Source organism: Capricornis sumatraensis, chromosome 22 (assembly GCF_032405125.1).
Source record: "Capricornis sumatraensis isolate serow.1 chromosome 22, serow.2, whole genome shotgun sequence".
Classification (NCBI taxonomy): Eukaryota; Metazoa; Chordata; class Mammalia; order Artiodactyla; family Bovidae; genus Capricornis; species Capricornis sumatraensis.
This window is the reverse complement of record NC_091090.1, coordinates 16189698-16212448: the sequence shown is the minus strand read 5'-3', so window position 1 is coordinate 16212448 and position 22751 is coordinate 16189698. Positions and strand designations below refer to the sequence as shown.

The 22751-nt window shown below is 43.6% G+C and overlaps 1 protein-coding gene across 3 annotated transcripts in view; it reads right to left on the bottom strand.

The window, feature by feature from the left end:
* The window catches only part of CMTR1 (cap methyltransferase 1), a 59803-nt gene extending 43507 nt beyond the window's left edge, over nt 1–16296 (bottom strand). For all 3 annotated transcript variants that reach the window (XM_068961096.1, XM_068961098.1, XM_068961097.1), the window contains exons 1-4: nt 16182–16296; nt 14037–14174; nt 3907–4058; nt 1562–1720 (exon numbers count right to left, since the gene is read on the bottom strand). In XM_068961096.1, the coding sequence (XP_068817197.1) occupies nt 1562–1720; nt 3907–4058; nt 14037–14169 (444 nt within the window). In that variant the 5' untranslated portion in view covers nt 14170–14174; nt 16182–16296. The remainder of the gene's footprint in view (nt 1–1561; nt 1721–3906; nt 4059–14036; nt 14175–16181) is intronic.
* Between the last annotated feature and the right edge of the window lie 6455 nt (nt 16297–22751).

The window sequence follows — 22751 nt, the reverse complement described above, 5'->3', positions numbered from 1 at the left end:
TCCCTGATGATCCAGTGGTTAGGACGCTGTGCTTCCACTGTAGGGGGCACAGGTTCAATTCCTAGTTGGGAAACTAAGATCCCACATGAGCTGGCATGTTCAAAAATAAGCAAACAATTAAAATTTAAAACAAAAACAAAAAACAACAACCACAAAAAAAAAAAAAAGAAGTGGCCACCAACAAATAGTTGAGGCAAACTCTTAACCAAAAGATTATCTTTAAGCAAAAAAAAGTGAATTATGGTAAATGGTGATTAAGTCAGTCTTGCCTCAAACAAATTATTCATGGAATTCCCTGGTGGTCTAGTGGTTAAGACTTGGAGCTTTCATTGGCATGGCCAGGGTTTAATCCCCAGTCAGGGAACTAAGATCTCTCAAGCCATGTGACAAGGCCAAAACCCCCCCCCTTTTTTTTTCAATAGCCTGTCTCTATTAAAAACAGATTTTAAAAGCAAATTTCAGATTCCAAGTTTAGCAAAGTTCTAATTCTGCCCCATTGAGAGGGTAGGGACTTTTCACTCACTTTAAATAAATGAGGACATGGAAAGTACCAAGGAATTTGGAGGTAGAAACCTACATCTAGCCCCAATTATAAATATTTGCTTATTTTGCATTGTTGCGTCTCCTTACAACTACAAGGCAACACAGCAGAACCACTCTCAGAATCCATCAACTCCTGGTTTGTTAGCATCTTACTCTGACACTTTATTAGGCTTTTATCATGCACAGGTTCACAGAACTTCTTTGCTGCACCGGAACATTAGGGAGACAAATAAAATATCTATTTTCCAGAGTTCAGAGCAACATCTGAAGCTCAACTTACAGCAACTATATGGAAGGCTAGACATTTGTGTTTTATCTTCTCTAGTTTCAACTCTATAATGGTAACATTTTACCATTATTTTTAGGTATTTTTTATTATACCCACTTCAAATCCTCTGTGAAATAAGGTAGGGCATAAGTAAATGAATAGACATAAAATCTCAACATTATCTATGCCATCAAAAGGGAATCTCTTTAGATATTCAGGATTAAAACAAACTCACACCCAAGGAGATAAGCAGAATAAACCCACAAGAGAAAAGCTATTTGGCATAAACAAACACCTATTTAATATCAGGATATCATAAACCTGAGGCAGTGCAAGGACCTTGGCGGGCACCTGATCCAGCTACTCACACAGTGGGAGAGTGGCCCTCATCTGTCACATGAATCCTTTCAGCAGAGGGTGCTCACTACCTCCTCAGGCATGTTCATCACTGGTGAAAAGCTGTTATCTATTTATTCAAGTTCTTTGTGGAGACACACTCTGCCTTTCTGTATCTTCTACCCACTGGTCTTAGACCCAGTCTTCTATGAAGTAACAGGAAACAAATCCATATCCCACCGTATCTCCCCCAGGCTCTTTTCCATTTTGGACACCCCCAAATCTTCCATGTAAGAAACTAGTTCCAATCCCCACCAACCACCCTGATCATACTGCCTCTGAGGACTTCTAGTTTGTTAATATGGTTTCATAAAAACATAAATGGCCTTCCCATCTCCTCTCCACATGAGGTACCTCTGGCTCATCTCGCCAGTTCACATTCAGCTCTTGGTCAAAGCCTTGCAGTGTCAGACCCAAGCCTCGTCGACCTTTCTGATTAGAGGCCTCAACGATGTCCTTCCGACCCTGGCTGTATTTACCCAATCCTTCACCTTCCTTGAAGCCCATCTTGGCCTGAAAAAGAGAAGTAAATGGTGTATTTACATAAGCAAACAGAAGTGGAGCACTTACATAAATAAGACATTTATTCAGTTCTTCTACTGTGTCAGACACTGTATTAAATTGTGAGAAATATAAACGAGTAAGGCCTAAAGTTTTCCTTCTAGCCTAATAACTGCAATCTGATTGTGAGCCCTGTGGCTGTCTATTCTGGGGGTGAAAAGTCTAGAGCAACCAGAAGTTGGATAAATGAGAAGGACCTCATAGCTGTAATTAAAGGCACCAAGAGTACATAATGAATCTCACTGGACATTTGCACAACTACCCTTCCAGCTAATTTGTCTGATTAAGTGAGAAGTAAATCGAGAGCAGAGTTGATAAAGAGAACATAATTTAAAATGGAACTGCTTCCAGCGGCAACTTCTAAACCTTACCCTTAACCAGTCAAATGGCCTTACTAGGGAAGGACAATGAGGGCTTGTAGGAGTCCACTTAATCAAATGAGTAACTGAAAAATCACTTCATGTAAAACTGAGGCATGGGAGGTACTGTAAGACTGGACAGAAGCATCTGTTTAAATGTCACAACTAACTAAAAAGCTTACACTAAACTCTACAGTCCTGGGCCCAGTTACATATGCCTAAAACCAGAGACCCCAAACCCACATACTCTTGTCTAATGAAAGAACTCCAACTCTGAGGACCTGTTTCCTCTAGAGGCCTGTATTCCCTGTGAAAAGGCACTGCAGGCTCAGCAGCTTGATGAAATTCCTACAGTAGCCACAAACCTTTCCCCATGTCAGAGCCTGAGTCACCAACCTTCCCATCTCCTACTTCCCCGAAGTTTTTGGCCCCCAAATCAGAATCCTGACTACGACTTCAGAAGTGGCAGTTCTTGTTCTCAAATGACTCCAACAGAAAACGAAGACGTCAACTATAATATTCGTGAAGCTAGACAGAAGACAAACTTGGATTTCCCTGACCTTTGCACATATACTGAAGTCTGATAAGAGAAATAAGCAAGTCTTTTCTTCCACCTTCCTCCTGTGGTATATCAACAGGGTACGAAAGCTGGAAAGGAAAACTGGACCCTCTTCTGAACCTGGGAGTGAGCAGGATTTTAGTCATTTTAAGATCAATCACTAGAGCAAAAATCTCAGCATGAAGGCTCCTAATCCACCAACACACATCCGTGTGCTTCAGTTCAGTTCAGTCGCTCAGTCGTATCCAACACTTTGCGACCCCATGAATCGCAGCACACCAGGCCTCCCTGTCCATCACCAACTCCTGGAGTTCACTCAGACTCACGTCCATTGAGTCAGTGATGCCATCCAGCCATCTCATCCTCTGTCGTCCCCTTCTCCTCCTGCCCCCAATCCCTCCCAGCATCAAAGTCTTTTCCAATGAGTCAACTCTTCACACGAGGTGGCCAAAGTACTGGAGTTTCAGCTTTAGCATCATTCCTTCCAAAGAAATCCCAGGGCTGATCTCCTTCCGAATGGACTGGTTGGATCTCCTTGCAGTCCAAGGGACTCTCAAGAGTCTTCTCCAACACCACAGTTCAAAAGCTTTGCTCATAAGAACTCACTACTAAGTGTAAGGCCCGACCCCGGGGCTATGATGGCCCGCCCCTCCTCTCGCCTGCTGGCGGGGGAAGTCCCTAACAGAAGGAGCCTCCCAGATCCTGGGGACCAATGGCAGCACACTTCGCCAGCTAAAGCCGCCCCGCCCGAGCCACGTAGAAGGACCTGTCACCTATCCGAACCCCCGTTCACTAACCGTACCTTTTTGGGCGATCTAGCTCGACCATACCCTGCAAGGAACGCATATAAACCACTCCCCAGCACAGTCCGGGCGCAGACTCCCTCGACCGGCCTCGTTCGGGTCCGGGAAACCCGCCCGGGAGTGCTTCAGCATTAAAAGCCTGTTAGACACTCTTTTGGTGTCCTGGTCGTCTTTTACCTAACACTGAGACCAAAGGCTGCCCCAGCTCTAGACAGGAGAAGCAGGCCTGAACAGCCACACGGATGATTCAGATGTGATACGTGTATCAAGAAGGAGTTACGCTCTCTCTACTGAACTACAGCAGCTGGGAAGCAGAGGGAAAACTTACGCCCTCGCTTTGCTGCTTCTACCAACACAGTTTCCCTCCTCTCATTCTGCTGGTAGAGCTTTAGAAACCCAACCCAAGCGCTGACATACCATGAGCTTCTGGGACACACTGTTATACATGGAGTATCGAGAGGAAGTTCCCTCCACAAGAGAGTCTGCTTTGAATGCATCGTCGAAAGAGTCCGAGCTGCGTTGCTTCCCCTCAGTCTCGCTGTCAGACCCACTGAGGCTTGTAGCAGATGCTAGAAAAGAAAAAAGAAAATGTTTTGGTGTGTTTATGGCACAATATATCCTCTAAAAGTTCAAGTTTCATTTATACAACTAGTGTTCGGTATATGCATTGCACACACACAGTTCATTAAGTGACCCAGATCAAATGTATTCTCTCCCTCTTCTAAACTGTGTGATCTTGGGCAAGGCCACCGAAGGTTCCTAAGGGTATCTGACACACAATGGGAGTTCAAAATATCAGTCTTCCTTTCCCATCTCTTACAAAACTGGGATGATAATACCTTCCTCATAGAGTTGTTTGAAGATTAAATGAAAAAATGTATTTGGGAGTGCAGTGTCAAATAAAAAATTTATTAACAATATGATTATTATTTCTGCTGCTATTTATTAGTTGAACATCACTTTCCAAACACTGATACCTGTTTTCATTTTCAACAATTCTATCATGGGGACTACTAGCTTGCGATTGTCTAACCTCGTAGCTTTCTGTTTTCATGGTCCTTCAAACTTGTGGGTGAGAGGGGGGCGTCTACAGCACAGCCCCAAAGAGCTGGCTCACAGAGTGAAAGTTGGGGAAGAGAAAGGAAGAAGTGAAGGGGGTGGTGGGGGTAGGAAAGGAAGAGGGTTCAAGCAGCTGCAACTGAAGGCTCCAGGAGGGAGCTGCCAGCCTGGGTGAGTCAAGCCATTAGCATCATTTGTCAGCAATTTTGTTGCCAAAAGACTCCAAATAAGACCCATCTTAGCAGCTACTACCCGCCAAAGGCGGGATAAGCCACAGTCTAGATAATCATTATAACTGCATCTTTCCTTCTCTTTGATAGATATGTGAATCTCTTAGAAGATTTTAAGGCATTCCCTGGCAATCTAGTAGTTAGGACTCAGTGCTTTCATTGCCAGGTTGCTTAGATCCCTGGTCAGGGAACTAAGACCCAGCAAGCTAGATGGCATGGCCAAAAAAAAGAAAAAGATATCTCAACCCAATATAGTTTTATGCAGGTAGCTTCTTAGGCAAATCCACCCAAATTTGGAAATAAATTCTATCTCAAAGATCAGTTAAACAGGGGACTTCTTTGGTGGTCCAGTGGTTAAGACTCCACGCTTCCACTGCAGGGGGCGGGGTTTCGATCCCTGATCAGGGAATGAAGATCCTCCATGGTGCACAGAGAGAGCAAGGAAAAAAAAAATCTGGTAAACAATTTCTGCATATTCCCACTGAAAATGGTATAAACCACCAAGCCAGGAGGAATACAGAACAGGAAATGACAGTGGTAGCATTCAATCTGATCCCAAGGTTAAAGAAGCTGTACAGTGCTCAGGAGTACAGAAATCTCATTAATAGGCAACTGTGCTTACTTAAGGATAAAATTCTGGGGGCTTCTTTGGTGGAACAGTAGATAAGACTCCGTCTGCCAATGCAGGGGTCACAGGCTCAATTTCTGATCTGGGAAAATTCCACATGGTGCCGGAAAACTAAGCGCCTTCATCCCAGAGCCTGTGCTCTGCAACAAGACAAGCCACTGCAGGGAAAAGCCCTTGCATTGCAAGGGAGAGTAGCTCCTACACATCACAACTAGAGAAAACCTGCACGCAGCAACGAAAATCCAGTGCAGCTTACAATAAAAATTTCTTTAAAGAATAAAATTTTTTAATCTCTTCAATTTATGAATATTATTCTTGCAAACATCTGGTAGGTATTAGGATATAAATGCTTGCTATTTAGACCTAAATACTAACAAACCTGTTAGGTATTTCTTTGGGTATTTTAAAGGCATAGTGAAAAAAGTTAAGGCAACACTAAGAGTGTCAAGAACCAAGAAAACTTGGGAACCTCCACTCTATGTATTGAAATGATGAGACCACCAAGACATGTTGTCAACCGGGTAACAGAAGACCAAGACCATATCCATGAGCATGGCATCCTAACTTTCATGTTCTCAAAAAGGACAATAAGAATAAAATAGAATAAATTTTTATTTCTTATAATTACAAAGTTTTTGGAAGGCAAGATATACAAGACCAATAAAAGTGATTAGCCACACATGTGTGGTTGAGGCATAGAGGAAAAAATACCACAATGATTACTTGGAACAAGTGGAAAAAGTGAAGCCTGATTTCTATTTTTATATCACTAGAGTTTATAGTGGCTATCTTTTTATATTTTTTGATTTATGAACCATGTGAATATATTAGCTATCAAAATTTAAAATAAATGTTAAAAAAAACCCCTAACTTAGCAATGTAGCACAATTCTTTTAAGAAAAAAAGGAGGTCCTTGAGAAGAAATGTTGACTCAAAGTTTGGCTGCTTGTGGGAAGCATTTGAGGACAGGCACAAAAGACAGCCATTAAAAAAAAATTCTCTATATACCCAAAATGGGCTTTATACAGGTATTCATAACTTGAGGATTACATTCTAATTCTAAAGCCTGTGTACACTGATCCATCCATCTCCCTGTGAGAACACGGAGTCGCAAAGGGTTGACATTCAGAGAAGAACGAAGTCTTCCCTAGCACCCAGGCCTGACTTTCCCTTCCACAGAGCTCCAATAGTACCAGTATTCACACCAGTAGCACAGCATTCATCACACTGCCTGAGAGCTAGTTGCCAGATGCCATCCCACTGGACACAGTCACTCCTAGGGAGCAATGACTGTGCCACAATTAACCTTCTATCTCTAACACTTGAACTGAGGCTTTGCATTAAAACAAATAAACTAGGTACTCACTGTAGTGAATTTAAAGAACTGGCACCCAGTTGTCATCTTTGCTAAGGATCTACTGAGTGTACAACTCCTTAGGACATTCCCTTTTACAATACCTCAAACATGTGGTGTAAGACATCCAGCCCTCAGAAATACAGGGGAAGGATACATGTCATTATATATTAGGTTGGAGCAAAAGTGATTATGGTATTGGATTGTGAATTTTAAAACCGTTATTAACTACGCTCAGACACATCTTTATTCATCAAAATAGGAACCATTATAATCAACACATTTTTGCCAATGAGAAGTAAGTTGGTTTATTCCTATAGCATAAAAATCCATGCTTTGGGGTTCAACAAACTCTTGCAAAGCATTTTCTGCCTCCCACTGGTTGTGGAAGCGTTTTCCCTGCAAAAAGTCATTGAGATCCTTGAAGAAGGGGTATGGTGGATGAGGCAAAACTTGGTAGCCCAATTTGTTCAACTTTTGAATCATTGGTTGTGTGACATATGGTCAGGTATTGTCATGGAGAAGCATCGGGCCCCTTCGGTTGACCAATACTGATTGCAAGCGTTGCAGTTTTCAGTGCATCTCATCGATTTGCTGAGCATACTTCTCAGATGTAATGGTTTCACTGGGATTCAGAAAGCTGTAGTGGATCAGATGGGCAGCAGACCACCAAACAGTGACTATGAGATTTTTTGGGGTGCAAGTTTGGCTTTGGGAAGTGCTTCAGAGCTTCTCAGTCCAACCACTGAGTTGGTTATCGCTGATTGTCATATAAAATCCATTTTTCATCATACATCACAATCTGATCAAGAAATGGTTCATTGCTGTTGCACAGAATACAAGAAGACGACACTTCAAAATGACAATGTTTTTGATTTGCAGTCAGCTCATGAGGCACTCACTGACTGAGCTTCTGTACCTTTCCAATTTGCTTCAAATACCAAATGACCATAGAATGGTGGACACTAGGTTCTCTGACAGCTTGTGTAGTTCTAAGAGGACCAGCGTTGATGACTGTTCTCAGGTGGTCGTTATCAATTTTCAATGGCCAGCCACCATGATCCTCATCTTCAAGGCTCTTGTCTCCTTTGCAAAACTTCTTGAACCACCACTGCATTGTACGTTCAATAGAAGTTTCTAGGCCAAATGCATTGTTGACGTTGCGAATTGTCTCCACTGCTTTATGACTTCAAACTCAAGAAAATAGCTCAAATTTGCTTTTCATCTAACATAATTTCCATAGTCCAAAAAGTAAAGATAAACAGCAAGTAAACAGACATTAGCAGGAAAAAAAAAAGGCAAGAAATGTGCATTAAAATGATGTATAATATCACATTTATTAAGAATGTATTCCAGTATCAAATGGCAAATTTCAACAATACAAAAACTGCAATTACATTTGCACCAATCTAGTATTTGTCCAAATACACAGAGTGTACATCATCAGGAGTGAACCATAATGTTGTATCAGCATAGGTTCATCAATTTTAACAAACACAGCACTCCGAAGAGAGATGTTGCTAATGAAGGAGGCTGTACACACAGGGGCGGGGGTGTAGGAGGTCCCTTTCTACTTTCAATTGAGTTGTGAAACAAACCGCTGTTAAAAAAAAAAAAAATGAAGTCTTAAAAAATTTTTTTAAGGTTCAACAAAAAATTTAAGCATGAAGATGGAATATCTATATCCTGACAGAGAACTGTGTCCCCCTTGGACTACTCTTTAGCACCCTGTACCAAGGCCAAAAAAGGACACCTTATACTGTTTAATAGATCAGATAACAACTTTGGTTGAGGGGCTGTTTTTATAAACTGTCCGTGTTATATACAATGGAGTACTATCCAAAAGTATCAATCCTACTCCCAGAGAGCTTAAAAATCCAACAGCTAAGATAAACATGCGTTTTTCAGTATATATGACATTCTGCAAAAGAAAAGCAGGTGAGTATGGGTGAAAAAATTAGAATAAACTTAAAACCAAAATTCTGGCTTCTGAGGAGGAATGTTGGCTGAGAAAATCCCTGAATGAGAGGCACCAAATCAGCCTTTGTCCTCTTAAGGTGACCCTCCAATTCCCTCAACAAGGAGCCGACGTGCTTACACGGGCCAATGCAGCACACGTCACAGAGTGCTACTCAGAAGGACAGACCCAGAACGTTAACAATGAGTAACCATGGAAACTGAGAGGTATGGTGATATTTATTTTCTGTCTTGGCTTTTCTGCATTTTCTGTGTGAGAAATAAGAATATATTAGTTTCAAAATTAGGGTTAAAGGAAAATAAAACGATAAAGAAATAAAGTCTCATTCAATAAGTCCTGTGCAGAATTTGTCTCCAGAGTAATCTTCAGCAGACAGCATATGAGGGAAAAGACCTGAGTAGCTCAAGACGAACCCTAGGCCTCTCATTGCCCATGCAGAGGAGAGATGTGAGCTCAACAGAGCTCCCACCCGCTGAAGAGCTGTGCTTCCCAAGGTGCAGCGTCTTCCTCCTCAGTTGCTCCCTGACTCTAACCTGTACTGCTCAGTAGCGGGCAGCTCCCTGGGCACAGCCCTAGTTTCCCAGGGAAGCCCAGGGATCCTGCCACCGGACTAGCCATGTTATATCAGTTGTTATTTCGTTCACCAGCTATATGCAGACTCACACGTCTATCTATACAAAGGTTAGGAAAGCCTGGTTTCCTTCTCACAGGACAATGTGCCCTTGATCCAGCTCTAGGGAGCTGCCAGGCTGTTAGGTTTGCTTAACGATCCAACAGTGGGCACCCATCAACAATATGATTACCATTCCTGGGCAAGCAGGGTTCCTGCCACCGTCAGATCCCAGAGAGAGAGAGAGATCTTTTGTTTTGTCTTCATAACATTTTTGGACCAAAATGACAGAGAGAACCAAATTTGGGCGCAAGGCTCACTGGACAAATCCTTGGTGGCTCAGGTACAATATTCCTGGACCAGACTCTGGCACAAAGCTTTCCACTCCATTTGTCTTTCCAAGGTGTCACCAAGAATACAGTTGTCCCGCCCAAGGTCTGAGAATGAGGTTGATGGGAGCTAAAATATCCAACTAGGCTTTTCTTTGTGAGATGGAGAAGTGTGCTGGATTAGCAGATAAGCCTTATTTCTCTATTTCATGTGCTATTTAAAGCCTGTTCTTAGCCTGACACCATTGAAGCCAAGTGCCCTGGAACAGTCTTGATGTCCACAGACTGCCACGGCCACTCTTTTCACATGAAAAGAAGACACCTGTCTCTGCTGCAGCAAGAGCTAAAGAGGAAGTTTAGCCTCCCAAGACTGATAAGAATTTAGCAAATATTGAGCAATCTTATAATGAGGATATAAATTAACAGGAGTAATAAGGTTGGTCTATTAAAATCATGAGTTTCATTAAGAACGTGCCAAAGCTGGGTGGCATTCCCATTTACTCCCCAGGAGCTTCCCTTCTAAAACCTACCAGAGAGCCTAAGACATTCTTCCACGTTTTCACTTAAGATTTCTTCTCTACCCGACAGAAATCATTACTCTTAAATCATTTTAAAGACAAGAGGTTTATTTTAGAGAAGAATCAGAGGTATCCCAGCTACTGACAGAACTGTTCATAACAGAACAGTAGGTCAAACATGTCAGGATTAAAAATGACAGTGACAGCACACGAGGGGCAGCTCTGGCAACAACGGCCACGGTGAGCAGCACACAGATGCGGGAGAATAAACTACGCACTGCCATAAACACCACATCCTGCCTAACAACTGCTGAGGAGCACACTCATTCCTGTTTAAAGACTCAATTTCTCCTTCATGCCGGACGAATGGTAACTCGTTAAAGCAATTTAAACAGATACCGATAAAGGAAGTTTTTGATTAAGGTCATGAATCTGGGCTGACAGGAAAACGATGGCGTTTCAGGGAAAATAGCCTATTTAGGGAAGAATTAAACCTGGTGGAGGGGAAGGCACTTTCGGCTAAAGGAGCCCAGAGCAACACGCTGTGGGAGGGCTGGGAGCCCACACGGGATGTGCAGCTGAGAAGAAAAGGAAATCATCTCGGGGTCTAGACCAACCTATCCTGTGACAAACAACCAAAAAGAACAAAATGACTGCCATCTGCCGCTCCTTGCTTAATTTCCAAGAGTATATTTAGGCTTGAAAATGCCTTGAAACTCCTCTTAAAATACTCAAAAGAACACACGATGACCCAGTGGCCATGACAACAACATGCCTTTTCTTTAGTCTGGTCAGATGTCAGTCTCAGACTGGCAATGCAGCTACCCTGTCAATAATGCAAAATAAACAAACTGATTAAACTAAATAGACCTATTAATGAGTCACCACATTGATCTAGCAAAGGAAGCACAAACAAGGCCCAGACAGAAACAGCAACTACTGATTTTTTGTTTTTCTATCTGCACTCCCTAAAGAGCATTTTTCAATCATCTGTTCAACAGTGTGTCCAGGTGGCAGTGGTGGAGAGGAAATGCACCTGCTTTAATGCAGTGTGCTGAGCAGCAAAGCCACACAGAGCTCTCAGCGGATATGCAGTTTCTGGGGAGACAGAAAACTACCGGAGCACACTGTCCAGGGAATGCCTGGGAGAAGTCACCACAGACGGAGATGACAGAGACACAAGGCACTTAATGAAATGATCCTCTGCAGACTACAGGAGGGGTGGGCACAGTCCAAGAGGTGAAGCATTTTAAGGCTCTTAGAAAAGATACCACTGTTGCCTTCCATCAGTTCTATTCAGTAAATATTTCAGTTCAGTTCAGTCGCTCAGTCGTGTCCGACTCTTTGCGACCCCATGAATTGCAGCACGCCAGGCCTCCCTGTCCATCACCAACTCCCAGAGTTTACTCAAATTCATGTCCATTGAGTCGGTGATGCCATCCAGCCATCTCATCCTCTGTCGTCCCCACTTACTGAGCCATTTATTCCATGCCAGGCATGGGGCTGCAGGGGGAGGGGCACAGACAGCAGTCTTGCTGATGAAGACACCAGACCCTCATCCTCAGAGCTTTCTGTGGAGCTGCTGCTGCTGCTGCTAAGTCACTTCAGTCGTGTCCGACTCTGTGCGACCCCATAGACGGCAGCCCACCAGGCTCCCCTGTCCCTGGGATTCTCCAGGCAAGAACACTGGAGTGGGTTGCCATTTCCTTCTCCAATGCATGAAAGTGAAAAGTGAAAGTGAAGTCGCTCAGTCGTGTCTGACTCTTAGTGACCCCATGGACTGCAGCCCACCAGGCTCCTCCGTCCATGGGATTCTCCAGGCGAGAGTACTGGAGTGGGGTGCCACTGCCTTCTCCATCTGTGGAGCTGCCCCTCCCTAAAATTAGCTGACCCGGGAAGTTAACAATGTTTGCCTCTGCCTCATTTTTCTGCCAATCAAAGGGACCAAATGGCCTATTGCCAGACATATACAATGTACTGGCCACCTCTAGATTTCCATTCTGTACACACACCAGGAACAGTCAAACCTGACTGAGTCATATGGTGCTACTTCTGAAAAGGTTAAAGCCATTTGGCAGAATTAAGGGGAGTTTGTGGGAGAATGGGAGGGAGGGGGGATAATCTCCACAGTCACATTTTTAAAAGCTTGAAATTTAAATTAGACTGGTTCCCTTGAAAGAGTCTTAAGTATACACCTTCATCTCCTGGGAGTCATTCTCTTGAGAGCAAATGTCCCTGGAGATCCACTTAGGACCAGATACCTCCACCACCTAAGTATTCCCCTAGGCACACACTCCCCTTCTCCCTTACAGGCCATTTCTCCTGCTCAGGACTAAAGATTCTACCTTCAAGCTGCTCAAATCCCAGGTGATAAGCAAAATTCCCTTCCTCAACAGTTGCCAGAACCGATTCACCCAATATATTTTTGCCTTCCCAAGTTAGCAACCTCAATGACATAAATCCTTTCCCACCCACCCTAAAATCCATTGTGACAACTTTAAAGCCACACCTATGCCCACACAGAAGGTTATAAGAAGAGTCTCTTATCTAGCGGGGATCATGGCCGCACCAAATGCTTCATTAGCTGTCTGCAAGGTCTGTCAAGTTCCTCCCTTCTGGACCAGCTATTCAGTACACCTGATGAGTAACCGCCCTTCAATTAGCCAGCCTCTTGAGAATAAACTGTATTTTCTATCACCCTCAAGGGAATCCTTTACACTATTTCAGTCACCAATCTGTCACCAAATTTCATTCCAATTTACCATTGATCCAGCAGAGGATACAAAATGCAAGACTGCTGGGGGTATTGGGTGTCCAAAACGTCATATCCACCCAGCACTGGGAACATGGCATTTGGAAACAGGGTCTCTGCAGATGTAATCAAATTAAGATGAGGTCATACTGGACTAGAGTGGGCCCTCATCCAATGACTGCTCTCCTCCTAAGAAGAGGGAGATCTGAACACAGACACACACAGAGGCAAAGACTGGAGTTATGCTGCTGCAAGGACACCAGGAATCGCCAGCAACTAGCAGAAATGAAAAGAGGCAAGGCAGGATTCTTTCTTAAAGTCTTGGGAGGGGGCATGACCCTGCTGTAACCTTCATTTAGACTTCCAGCCTCCAGAAGTCTGGAGAATGTATTTCTGTTGTTTTAAGCTACATAGTTCATGGTACTGTTAGGAAATTAATATAGCTGGCAACTCAAGGAAAATGCAAACAGAGCTACTTCTAATTGTTTGATATTTCAGGCAAGCTCCAAGACAGAAAGCTTCACAGAAAGCACCTGTGGAAACTGTGAACATCTGTCACCCTAGAAAACAAGCAAAGTAAAATGCTAGTTTCAACCAGATCAGTGAAATCCTTAAAGCTTAATGCAAACAGTGAACTCAGGGATGCTCCAATTCCTTCGGGTGTTTCTGACCATACCTGCTAAGGGAACTGAGAAAACAGAATGCAAAAACCTGAGGGAAATTAAGCCAGATCACCACAGCAAAGAGCCCAGCCCTGTGAAAGAGCCCCAGGATCATTAACAGCTGACAGCAAGGGGCACTCAAGGCTCACCACTATGTCTACCTGGCTAAAGGCAGCAAAAGAGTGCTACTCACTGAAGGACCACAACAGAACTAAGGCACACTTGTAGAAAGTCCAGTGTTTTAGTTACAACACATTCCCAGCTCCCAACAGGATAATGGCAAAAGAGAAAGTCTACAGCCGCTATATCTCGGTAGAATTTGCCGAATTTTCCTCATGGGGCAGTGGACTGTATTCTGCCCAACTGAGGCATCAGGGATTCAAGCAGCCAGATGGTCAGTGGTCTCTGACCACAGAGGCAAGCTTACCTTTTGCTGCATGATTGACAGAGGAGGGAGGCTCATCATCAGATGTGGAGCTGAGGCTCAGGGCAAGCTCAGCAACTCTTTTCTTCTGTTTCTTGAGAGGGGCAGTGCATTCTGAATCATTTCTCCTCTTCATTGTTACTGTAACCATAAATCCAGATAGTCAGCTGCCCTGGTCAGAGCCACTAGGATCACAGCAGGGAATTCCAGAGTAAACCATTAATGGGATGAAAGCTGGCAACTCCAAACAGCTCCCAGTGTCAGTGCTTGAACAGCTTCTTCCTCAGAATGATACCCAGGAAGGCTAGCCAAGCTCTGGTTTTCAATAAGAGCTGTCAGTTTTACTGGAAAATGTGGTGCTCACAGTCCCAGAGGTCTCTGGGCCACTGGTGTCAAATACTAAAAAGTCATGGATCAACTCCACAAGCCACAAGGGAAAAACGGCCTTAAGTACTTGCTATTCTATAGTTTTGATGCAACAAGGGACACGTGTGATGATAAGGTACACTGGAAATTAATCATGAAACCTAATGAATATCAACAAATATTTTCAAGGTAAAAAGACCATCCCAGAAAGGCTACTCCATCGCCATTATTATTTCACCAGGAAAATTAAGAGATTACACAATATGATACAAATACTGGTTTTTGGTTTACTTCAGGATGTTTGAAAACATGGGAGAACTGGGAAAGTTTTTAAATGGAGTAAGGAATGGAAGCAGTGGTTGACTTGACTGAAAAAATGGAAGAGTGGGAAAGCTAGCAGGACCAGACTTATCATATCATAGGATTCAGGTACAAAAACAGCAATTTTAAGAACAAGAACCCGCCTCCACAAAAAGAGAATGGAACGAGGCGAGGCACCGTGTCACCATCATCCATGCTCATGGGTAAGCATGAGAAGCAAACATGACGGGGGAAATGAGATGGAATGAAGTAATAATGAGATTCCTGAAATCATTCCTCAAGGAGTGATTAAACTGAAAAACAAGAGTAGGTGAAAACAGAGTGGCTATAAGAGGACTCAGAAAAGAGAAAGTACTCAAAAATAAGAGCAAACAGGTGGGTGCTCAGCTGGCCTGCAACTGCTTGGGGAAGGGGAGCTGCAGGGGCACAAGAGCAGGCGAACAGCATGGGTCAGGGCAGCAATGTTGAAATCCAAAGATATCACTGATCCCTCATGATTCAAACATGAATCACGTTTCACTTCTCTCCAGCTCAAGGATGAGCCAGCCAATCCAACACATAATCTCCTCCTTTTTAAGGAGGCAGCCTTTTAACTACACACAGGCAGGAGCTATCCTGAGGAAGAAGGAAGAACAGGAGATGCTGAACAAACAGAAAGCAAAACCAGGCTAAGCTACATTTAACTTTAAAGTACGGTCTTAAAAATCCCACTCCCCTGCCCCCGCAACCACCACCACCTCCAAGGCCCATAACCTAAGCAAAAAAGGCCCTCTGATTCCTAGCACCTCTGGGGGAGGCTAGAAGCACAGGATACTCAAGAACTGTGTTGAGATGGATGCAGGAAAAGGAGTGGAAATAGTGTGCGAAAGGCAGGAGGTGCTGCTGCTCCGCCCCTACACATCCTAGATCTGGACCTTCCAAACCACCTCATCCAACCCTCTTTCCTTTGCCACTGCCAGGAACTGAGGCCCGAGAGGGGAAGGCCGCGCAGCCAACCGACCTACCTACCACAGCTCAAGTGACCTACACATCCAAAAGAATGTGCCCTGGCAGGGAATTCCTAAGAGGAAGGCAGAAGGCCGGCTTCGACTCGCTGCTCTCCCAGGGAAGGGGTTCAGATCCCCTCTCTATCTCCCCAGGCCTGGGTTTCGCACGGCCACCCGTTATCACAAGAGGGAAGAGATGAGCTCGCGTCCCTCCCGGCCAGCCCTCTCATTTGTAGACAACGTGAGTGTGTGAAGAATATGTGCGCAGAGACGTGTCAGCAGCGGCTGGTGGACTGGAGACAGGGCGCGGGGGAAGAGACAGGGGATATAAGGGAGGAGGGGAGAGAGAAGGGGCGGCAGGGGTCACGACCGCCAGCGCGGGGGCCGAGGCGGCGGCGGCGGACGTGAGGATGCTGAGCCCCGCGTGCCCGCCCGCTCGCCGCCCCCCCCCCCGGGGCCGCGCGTCGGCACTCACGCTGAGGGAAGAGGGCGACCTGCCAAGGAGCGGAGAGGGGGGGCGGTCAGGCCGCCGATGCCGCCGCCACCAGGCCTGGCCCAGCCGCTGCCAGAGCCGCCGCCTCCTCCTCCCTCAGTTTCGCTTCCCCACTAGCCCGCCCCGGTCCGCGGGCCGCCTTGTCGCGCTCGGGTCCCGCCCTGCGGGCCGCGCAGCCTGATGACGTCAGGGCAGCCCGCTTCCCTCCACCCCTCGCGGGCCCTGGCCCCGGGGAAGACCTGCTCGGCATCGGGCCCGCCCCACCCCCACCCTGCCCCGGGGCCGTCCAGGGCGCCTGCGCAGAAGACCCGACGCGGAAGGGCTATAAAAGCGAGAGTAACAGGGTCTCGTCTTCTGGCTCTAGAGGAAGAGAAACAAATGTGGAAAACAGAAAAGGCCAAGTGGCATCACATCAACTCCTCTCTCAATCAGTTATCCTCTTAATTTTACAGATTAAGAACAAGTTTAGAGAGGTAAAGGGTAAAATGGTTTGAAGGCACACACACCCAACCTTGTTCACTGCTGTTATCTCCAACACAGAAACAGTGCAGCCTCTACAGATACTGAAGTAAGGTCCAGAGGAAAGAAGGAGAGCTGTCTATGGCCTCTTACCGTATGGACACAGATGGCTTCCCATGCCAAACTCCTCTTCTGATCTTCAGACCAGTGGAGCCAGAAGTTTGCTGAGCGTCCTCGGTGTCACCTTGTTACTGGAGTCCAAGCTTGCTCTGCTCGCCCCGGGACAGGCCAATGACCGGAGACCAGGGGTTGAGGCAAGGAATGCAACTTCATTCGGAGAGCTGATTGAGAAGCTGGTAGACTATATCTCAAAATTACTATCTTGCCAGGTTTTTTTAATAGATCAGCGATGGGGGGAGGTGAGGAAACAAAGTAAAAAGGCCATTGATCTTTCAAAGACTTCCTAGAACAGCGAGCCTCAGGCAGGGGATGTGTTAATTTCTTACATCTTGCCATCTACAGGTGGACGGGGCTCTGAACAAAGGCACTTTAACAGTCAGGCAGAGGAGCAGGATTCTCTGAGGCAGGGCTAACAAAAGCAACAAAGAGCAAGTCTAAGAAACACCTCCAACATGGAGTCAGAATGGGCCTGCAACAACTTCACACCCATAAATTCAAGTCTGACCTTACGTTCTCCCATAAGCCTGCTCTTTTTCCACTGAATGGCACTGAGGTAGGAGATGGATGGGCCCCTGGGCTGGACAGCTGGTGTTTTTCAACTGGAGTAAAATTGAAGCTTTGCTTTCCCCAGACACTCCAAGGACAGAAGCTGAGCTGTGCTGAAGGAGATAAAATGACCACTCCTGAGATCAAGGAAGACTTCCCTGTCTGCACATGTGCAGGAAGGCTCCTTAGGGGTCAAAAAGGGAGGGGGCGCCACCCCATAGCAAGTGTGGACAAACCCCCTACAGGTTTCTGTGGTGGAATCCATCTTCGCAAAAAGTTCTGCATGCCTGTTGAGGCGGGTTCTAGAACAGGTCAAGTGTGGGAAAAGAAATGAGATAACTGACCAAAGATTAGAAAAAAAAAGGGAAAGGACTTCTCTGGTGGCCCAGTTAGCTAAGACTCCATGCTCCCAATGCAAGAGGCCTGAGTTCCATTTCTGGTCAGGGAACTAGTTCCCACAAGCCGCAACTAAGACTTCACAATCTGCAACTAAAACTCCTGCGTGATGCAATGAAGACCAAAGATCTGCATGCTGCAACTAACACCTGGTGCACCCAAATAAAGAAAAATGAAATTAAATATTTTTAAAAGATTTATTTTTGCAAATGATATTAAACTTTCAACAATTTTTTGTATCAAGGCAAGAATAATGCTTTTTCAAGGAATTCTAGAATTCCTCCAGTATGTTTAAAACTTCAATTGTAGTTTTTTGTTCTAAGATGAATGAATTCATCTTTGATTAGATCAGCATCTTAATCTCTTTGATTCAGTTTATTTAAGAAAGAAATGGACTGCATATCTGTGGTTCAACTTAGAAGTCATAAGATAGAAATAACTTTTGAAAGCCTTCTAAAGTGTTCCGGAAATTTGCAGATTTCTCTTTTCAAAGAAATTTGATAGAATTTTATATTACAACTCTGTCTTAGAGAAGCATATCTTCCAGTTTCTTCCTTATTAATCACTTAACTGAAAATGTTTTTTAAATTTTTTAGGAAGCATTATAACATTGACCTCATAACATTGAAAGGTTTAACTCATTCACATGATCACAAGTATATGTCAGGTGAGCCACACATGAAAAGCAAAACTCTCATAATGTCCCAAGAGTGGATTTTCTTTTCCTTCTTTGTTTTTAAACTTTCTGTTCAAGTGAAACTTCTGCCCTTAGTTTGAAAATGTGCTTGAAGGCACATCTTTACGAAAACCAGCAAACTTACATGTGGTACAGAAGGAATTTATATTTTGCTCTCGTATCTTTACAAAAAAATTTTTCAATGCATTCGGACTCAAAAAGATCTGCCTCTGATAAAGTTGATGGCATTTGTGACTATTGAAAAAACCTCTTTTTGAGGGCTGTTAGAAAAAACTCTTTGCCAGTGCTTGTCTGAGTAGAAAGACAATGAGTGGTGTGAAGAGTTTCCTTTCTTATAAAAGTAGTAAAATGAGATGCTTTACCAAGCGTCTCAGGGGCTCCATCTGTGCAGAATACAAAGTTTCCTTCCCAAAAGTTTTATTTGGTAAACAACGTTTACTCTTTGCAAAAGGTTCATAGCCTTTGTAGTTTCCAAAAGGACTCACAGGATAAGAATTCTTCCTTGATGGCATCAGTATGAGTACAGGATACAAAAAGAGGAAGCTGGTGACATTGAGAGCCACATCTTACTTAGATGCCCTTTTAGGCTGGGAAAATGTAAGACGCTCTTTCAATTTGCTTACATTACACTTCAGTTCACATTCATTTTTACACATGCACACGCACCATTTGTGTTCTAACACATTGGATAATTCAAGTAAAACAATATAATACAAGGCTGTCATCATCAATTACTTTTCCTTGACATTTCATTTTAAACTGGCTTTGTGAAAAATAGCTGGCTTGAAACTCAACAATAAAAAAACTAAGACCATGGTATCTGGTCCCATCACTTCATGGCAAATATAAGGGAAAAAAGTGGAAGCAGTGGCAGATTTTATTTTCTTGGGCTCCAAAATCACTTTTGATGGTGCCTGCAGCCATGAAATTAAAAGACACTTGCTCCTTGAAAGGAAAGTGTCCTAGACAGCGTATTAAAAAGCAGAGACACCACTTTGCCAAAAAAAGTCCCTATAATCAAAGCTATGGTTTTTACAGTAGTCATGTACAGATGTGAGAGTTAGACTATAAGGAAGGTTGAGTGCAGAACTGATGCTTTCGAACTGTGGTGCTGGAGAAGAGGTGACAGTCCCCTGGACTGCAAGGAAATCAAACCAGTCAATGCTAAGGGAAATCAACCCTGACTATTCACTGGAAGGACTGATTCTGAAACTGAAGTTCCAATACGTTGGCCACTGATGCAAAGAGCCGACTGATTGGAAAAGACCCTGACACTGAGAAAGACTGAAGGCAAAAGGAGAAGAGGGTTACAGAGAATGAGATGGTGGGATGGCATCACTGATTCAATGGACACGAACTTGGGCGAACTCTGGGAGAGAGTGAGGGACAGGGAAGTCTGGCATGCAGCAGTCCATGGGGTGGGATAGTTGGACAGGACTTAGTGACTGAACAATTGAAAAACAATATAAACACATTGTTTTTATGAACTGTTTGAAGTAAATTATATAGGCATGATACCTTTTGATCCCTAAATACTTAAGTGTTTATGTCACAAGAATAAGGATAGTCTCTTCCTTAACCATAGTATAATTATCAAAATCAGGAAGTTAACACTGACACGATATTTTAATCCCCAGATCTTATTTATATTTCACCAATTGTCCCATAATGTACTTTGCAGTAAACAATTTTTTTGGATAAGTGAATAAAGAAAATGTGGTATATTAGAGAACAAACTTATCATTGTTAGGGGGAAGGGATAGTTAGGGAGTTCCAGATGGACATGTACACACTGTTATATTTAAAATGGATAACCAACAAACACCTACTGTGTAGAACATGAAACTTTGTACAAAGTTATGTAGCAGCCTGGATAGGAGGGGAGTTTGGGGAAGAATGGATACATGTATGTGTATGGCTGAGTCCTTTTGCTGTTCACCTGAAACTATCACAACAGTGTTAATCAGCTATACTCCAAATCAAAATAAAAAGTTAAAAAAAAAGGATAGAAAATGTGGTATTTACTTACATAATGGGATAAAGAAATCCTGTCATTTGCAGCAACATAGGTATAACTAGAAGGCATCATGCTAACTGAAATAAGCCAGATAGAGAAAGAGAAATACTATATGGTATTACTTATATCAGGAATCTGGGGGTTGGGGGGCGTTCGATATCAGGGAAACAGTAGAAAAGTGATTGCCAGGGTCTGGGGGTGTGGGGTGGGGAATATAAGGAGAGGTTGGTAAAAGTGTACACAAACTCCCATTTTTAATATGAATAAGGTCTGGGGATCTAATGTATAATATGATGACTATAGTTGATATTATATTGCATAATTGAAATCTGCCAAAACAGTAAAACTAAAATTTTTTCACCAAAAAAAAAAGGGAGTAACTATATGAGGGGATAGATGTGTTAACTTCATGGGGAGGGCGACTCATTCACAGTGTACACACAAATCATCACATTGCACACTTTAAATAGCTGAAATTTAATTTGTCAATGATATCTCAATAAGCTGGAAATTTTTTTCTGGTCCAGGGACCTACCCAGTATCATACATCAAATTATATAATGTCTCTTTAGTTCTCTTTTATCTGGAACAGTTTCTAAAAGTCTCTAGTTTATAACCTTGACATTTTTTAAAAGCTGTTTCGTGAGATGGACCCAAATTGGAATCTAATGTTTCCTCAGGATTACACTGGAATCATGTACTCTTGGCAAGGATAGTATAGAAATGATATTGTGTCCCTCTTATGGCAGGGGAGGGGCATGATGTCTATCCGTACCATTACTAGTGACAGTAATGTTGACCACCTGTTCAGCTGTTTAAGGGGGTGTCTAAGTTTCTCTACCATGACATTACTATTTCTTCATTTTCCATTGACAAGTATTTTGAAACTATCTGCATGTTCTGTCCCTCATCAAACCTTTACCAACAAGTTTTAGCTTTTGAGGATGATGCCTGCCCATATCAATTTTCACTGTGTAATCTACTAAATGGTAGCCTTCTAACTCCACGTTAATGGTTGTCATTCTATTGTACGTTTTTCTTCTCCCTAATGGATGCATGTATATATGTATGTGGTTATAATAGCATTAGATCATTATACGTTACTATTGTTATTTATTTTAATGCTCCAAGTGACATTTTTGAAAGAATTTTTGTATGGTTTTTAAATAAATTGCTTTTGTGAACCTATAGATAAGTAATTTGTGTGTTAAGTAAAATGATATTTAAGAAATATGTATAGTAAGTTGTAGCAGATGACAAGTTTTACATTTTATCTGGTTTCATCACCATGAATGACTTTTAATCCTCAGACACAGATTATAGCAGTAGTAGTAGCTCAAAAATTGAGAGATTGGTTCAAGATGTCAGAGTAGAAGGACACGTACCTAGCTCTTCTCATGGGAGCACTGAAATCACAACTGCGGAACAACCATCAACAGGACGACACTGGAACCCACCAAAAGAGGTACCGCACTTCCACAAACAAAGGAGAAGCCACAGTGAGATGGTAGAAGGAGTAGGAATCCCCAGAGGATGTGACTTTGAAGGTCAGTGGGATTTGATTACAGGACTTCCACAGGACTGGGGGAAACAGAGACACCGCTCTTGGAGGGCACATACAAACTCCTGTGCACACCAGGACCCAGGGGAAAGGAGCAGTGACCCCACAGGAGACTGAACCAGACCTACTTGCTAGTGTCAGACGGTTCTGTTACCGAAAGCTTGGTCTATCACTGGTCCTGAATCAAATCCCGGAGACAGAGTCTTAGATGAAGTAGAAAAGGATAACTTCATTGCTTTGTCCGGTTAGGGAGGCTTCTGCTCTGTCTCAACCCCAGAGGATATGATGCAGGGTTTTATAACAGTGGTTCAGAGGTGGGGTCTGTGACAAGAGATTAGGTTGTGAGCAGGGTTTACAGTCTCAATCTACAACCCTATGGATGGAGGAGCCTCAGGTGGCCATTTCCTAATCTTGATAAGCTACTCTGGTCCCTCTGAGAGAGTCCCTTGGACTGCAAGGAGATCCAAACAGTCAATCCTAAAGGAAATCAACCCTGAATATTCATTGGAAGGACTGATGCTGAAACTGAAGCTCCAATACTTCAGCCACCTGATGTGAAGAGCCAACTCATTGGAAAAGACCCTGATGCTGGGACAGATGGAAGGCAGGAGGAGAAGGGGATGACAGAGGATGAGATGGTTGGATGGCATCACCAAATCAATGGACATGAGTTTGAGCAAGCTCCTGGAGATGGTG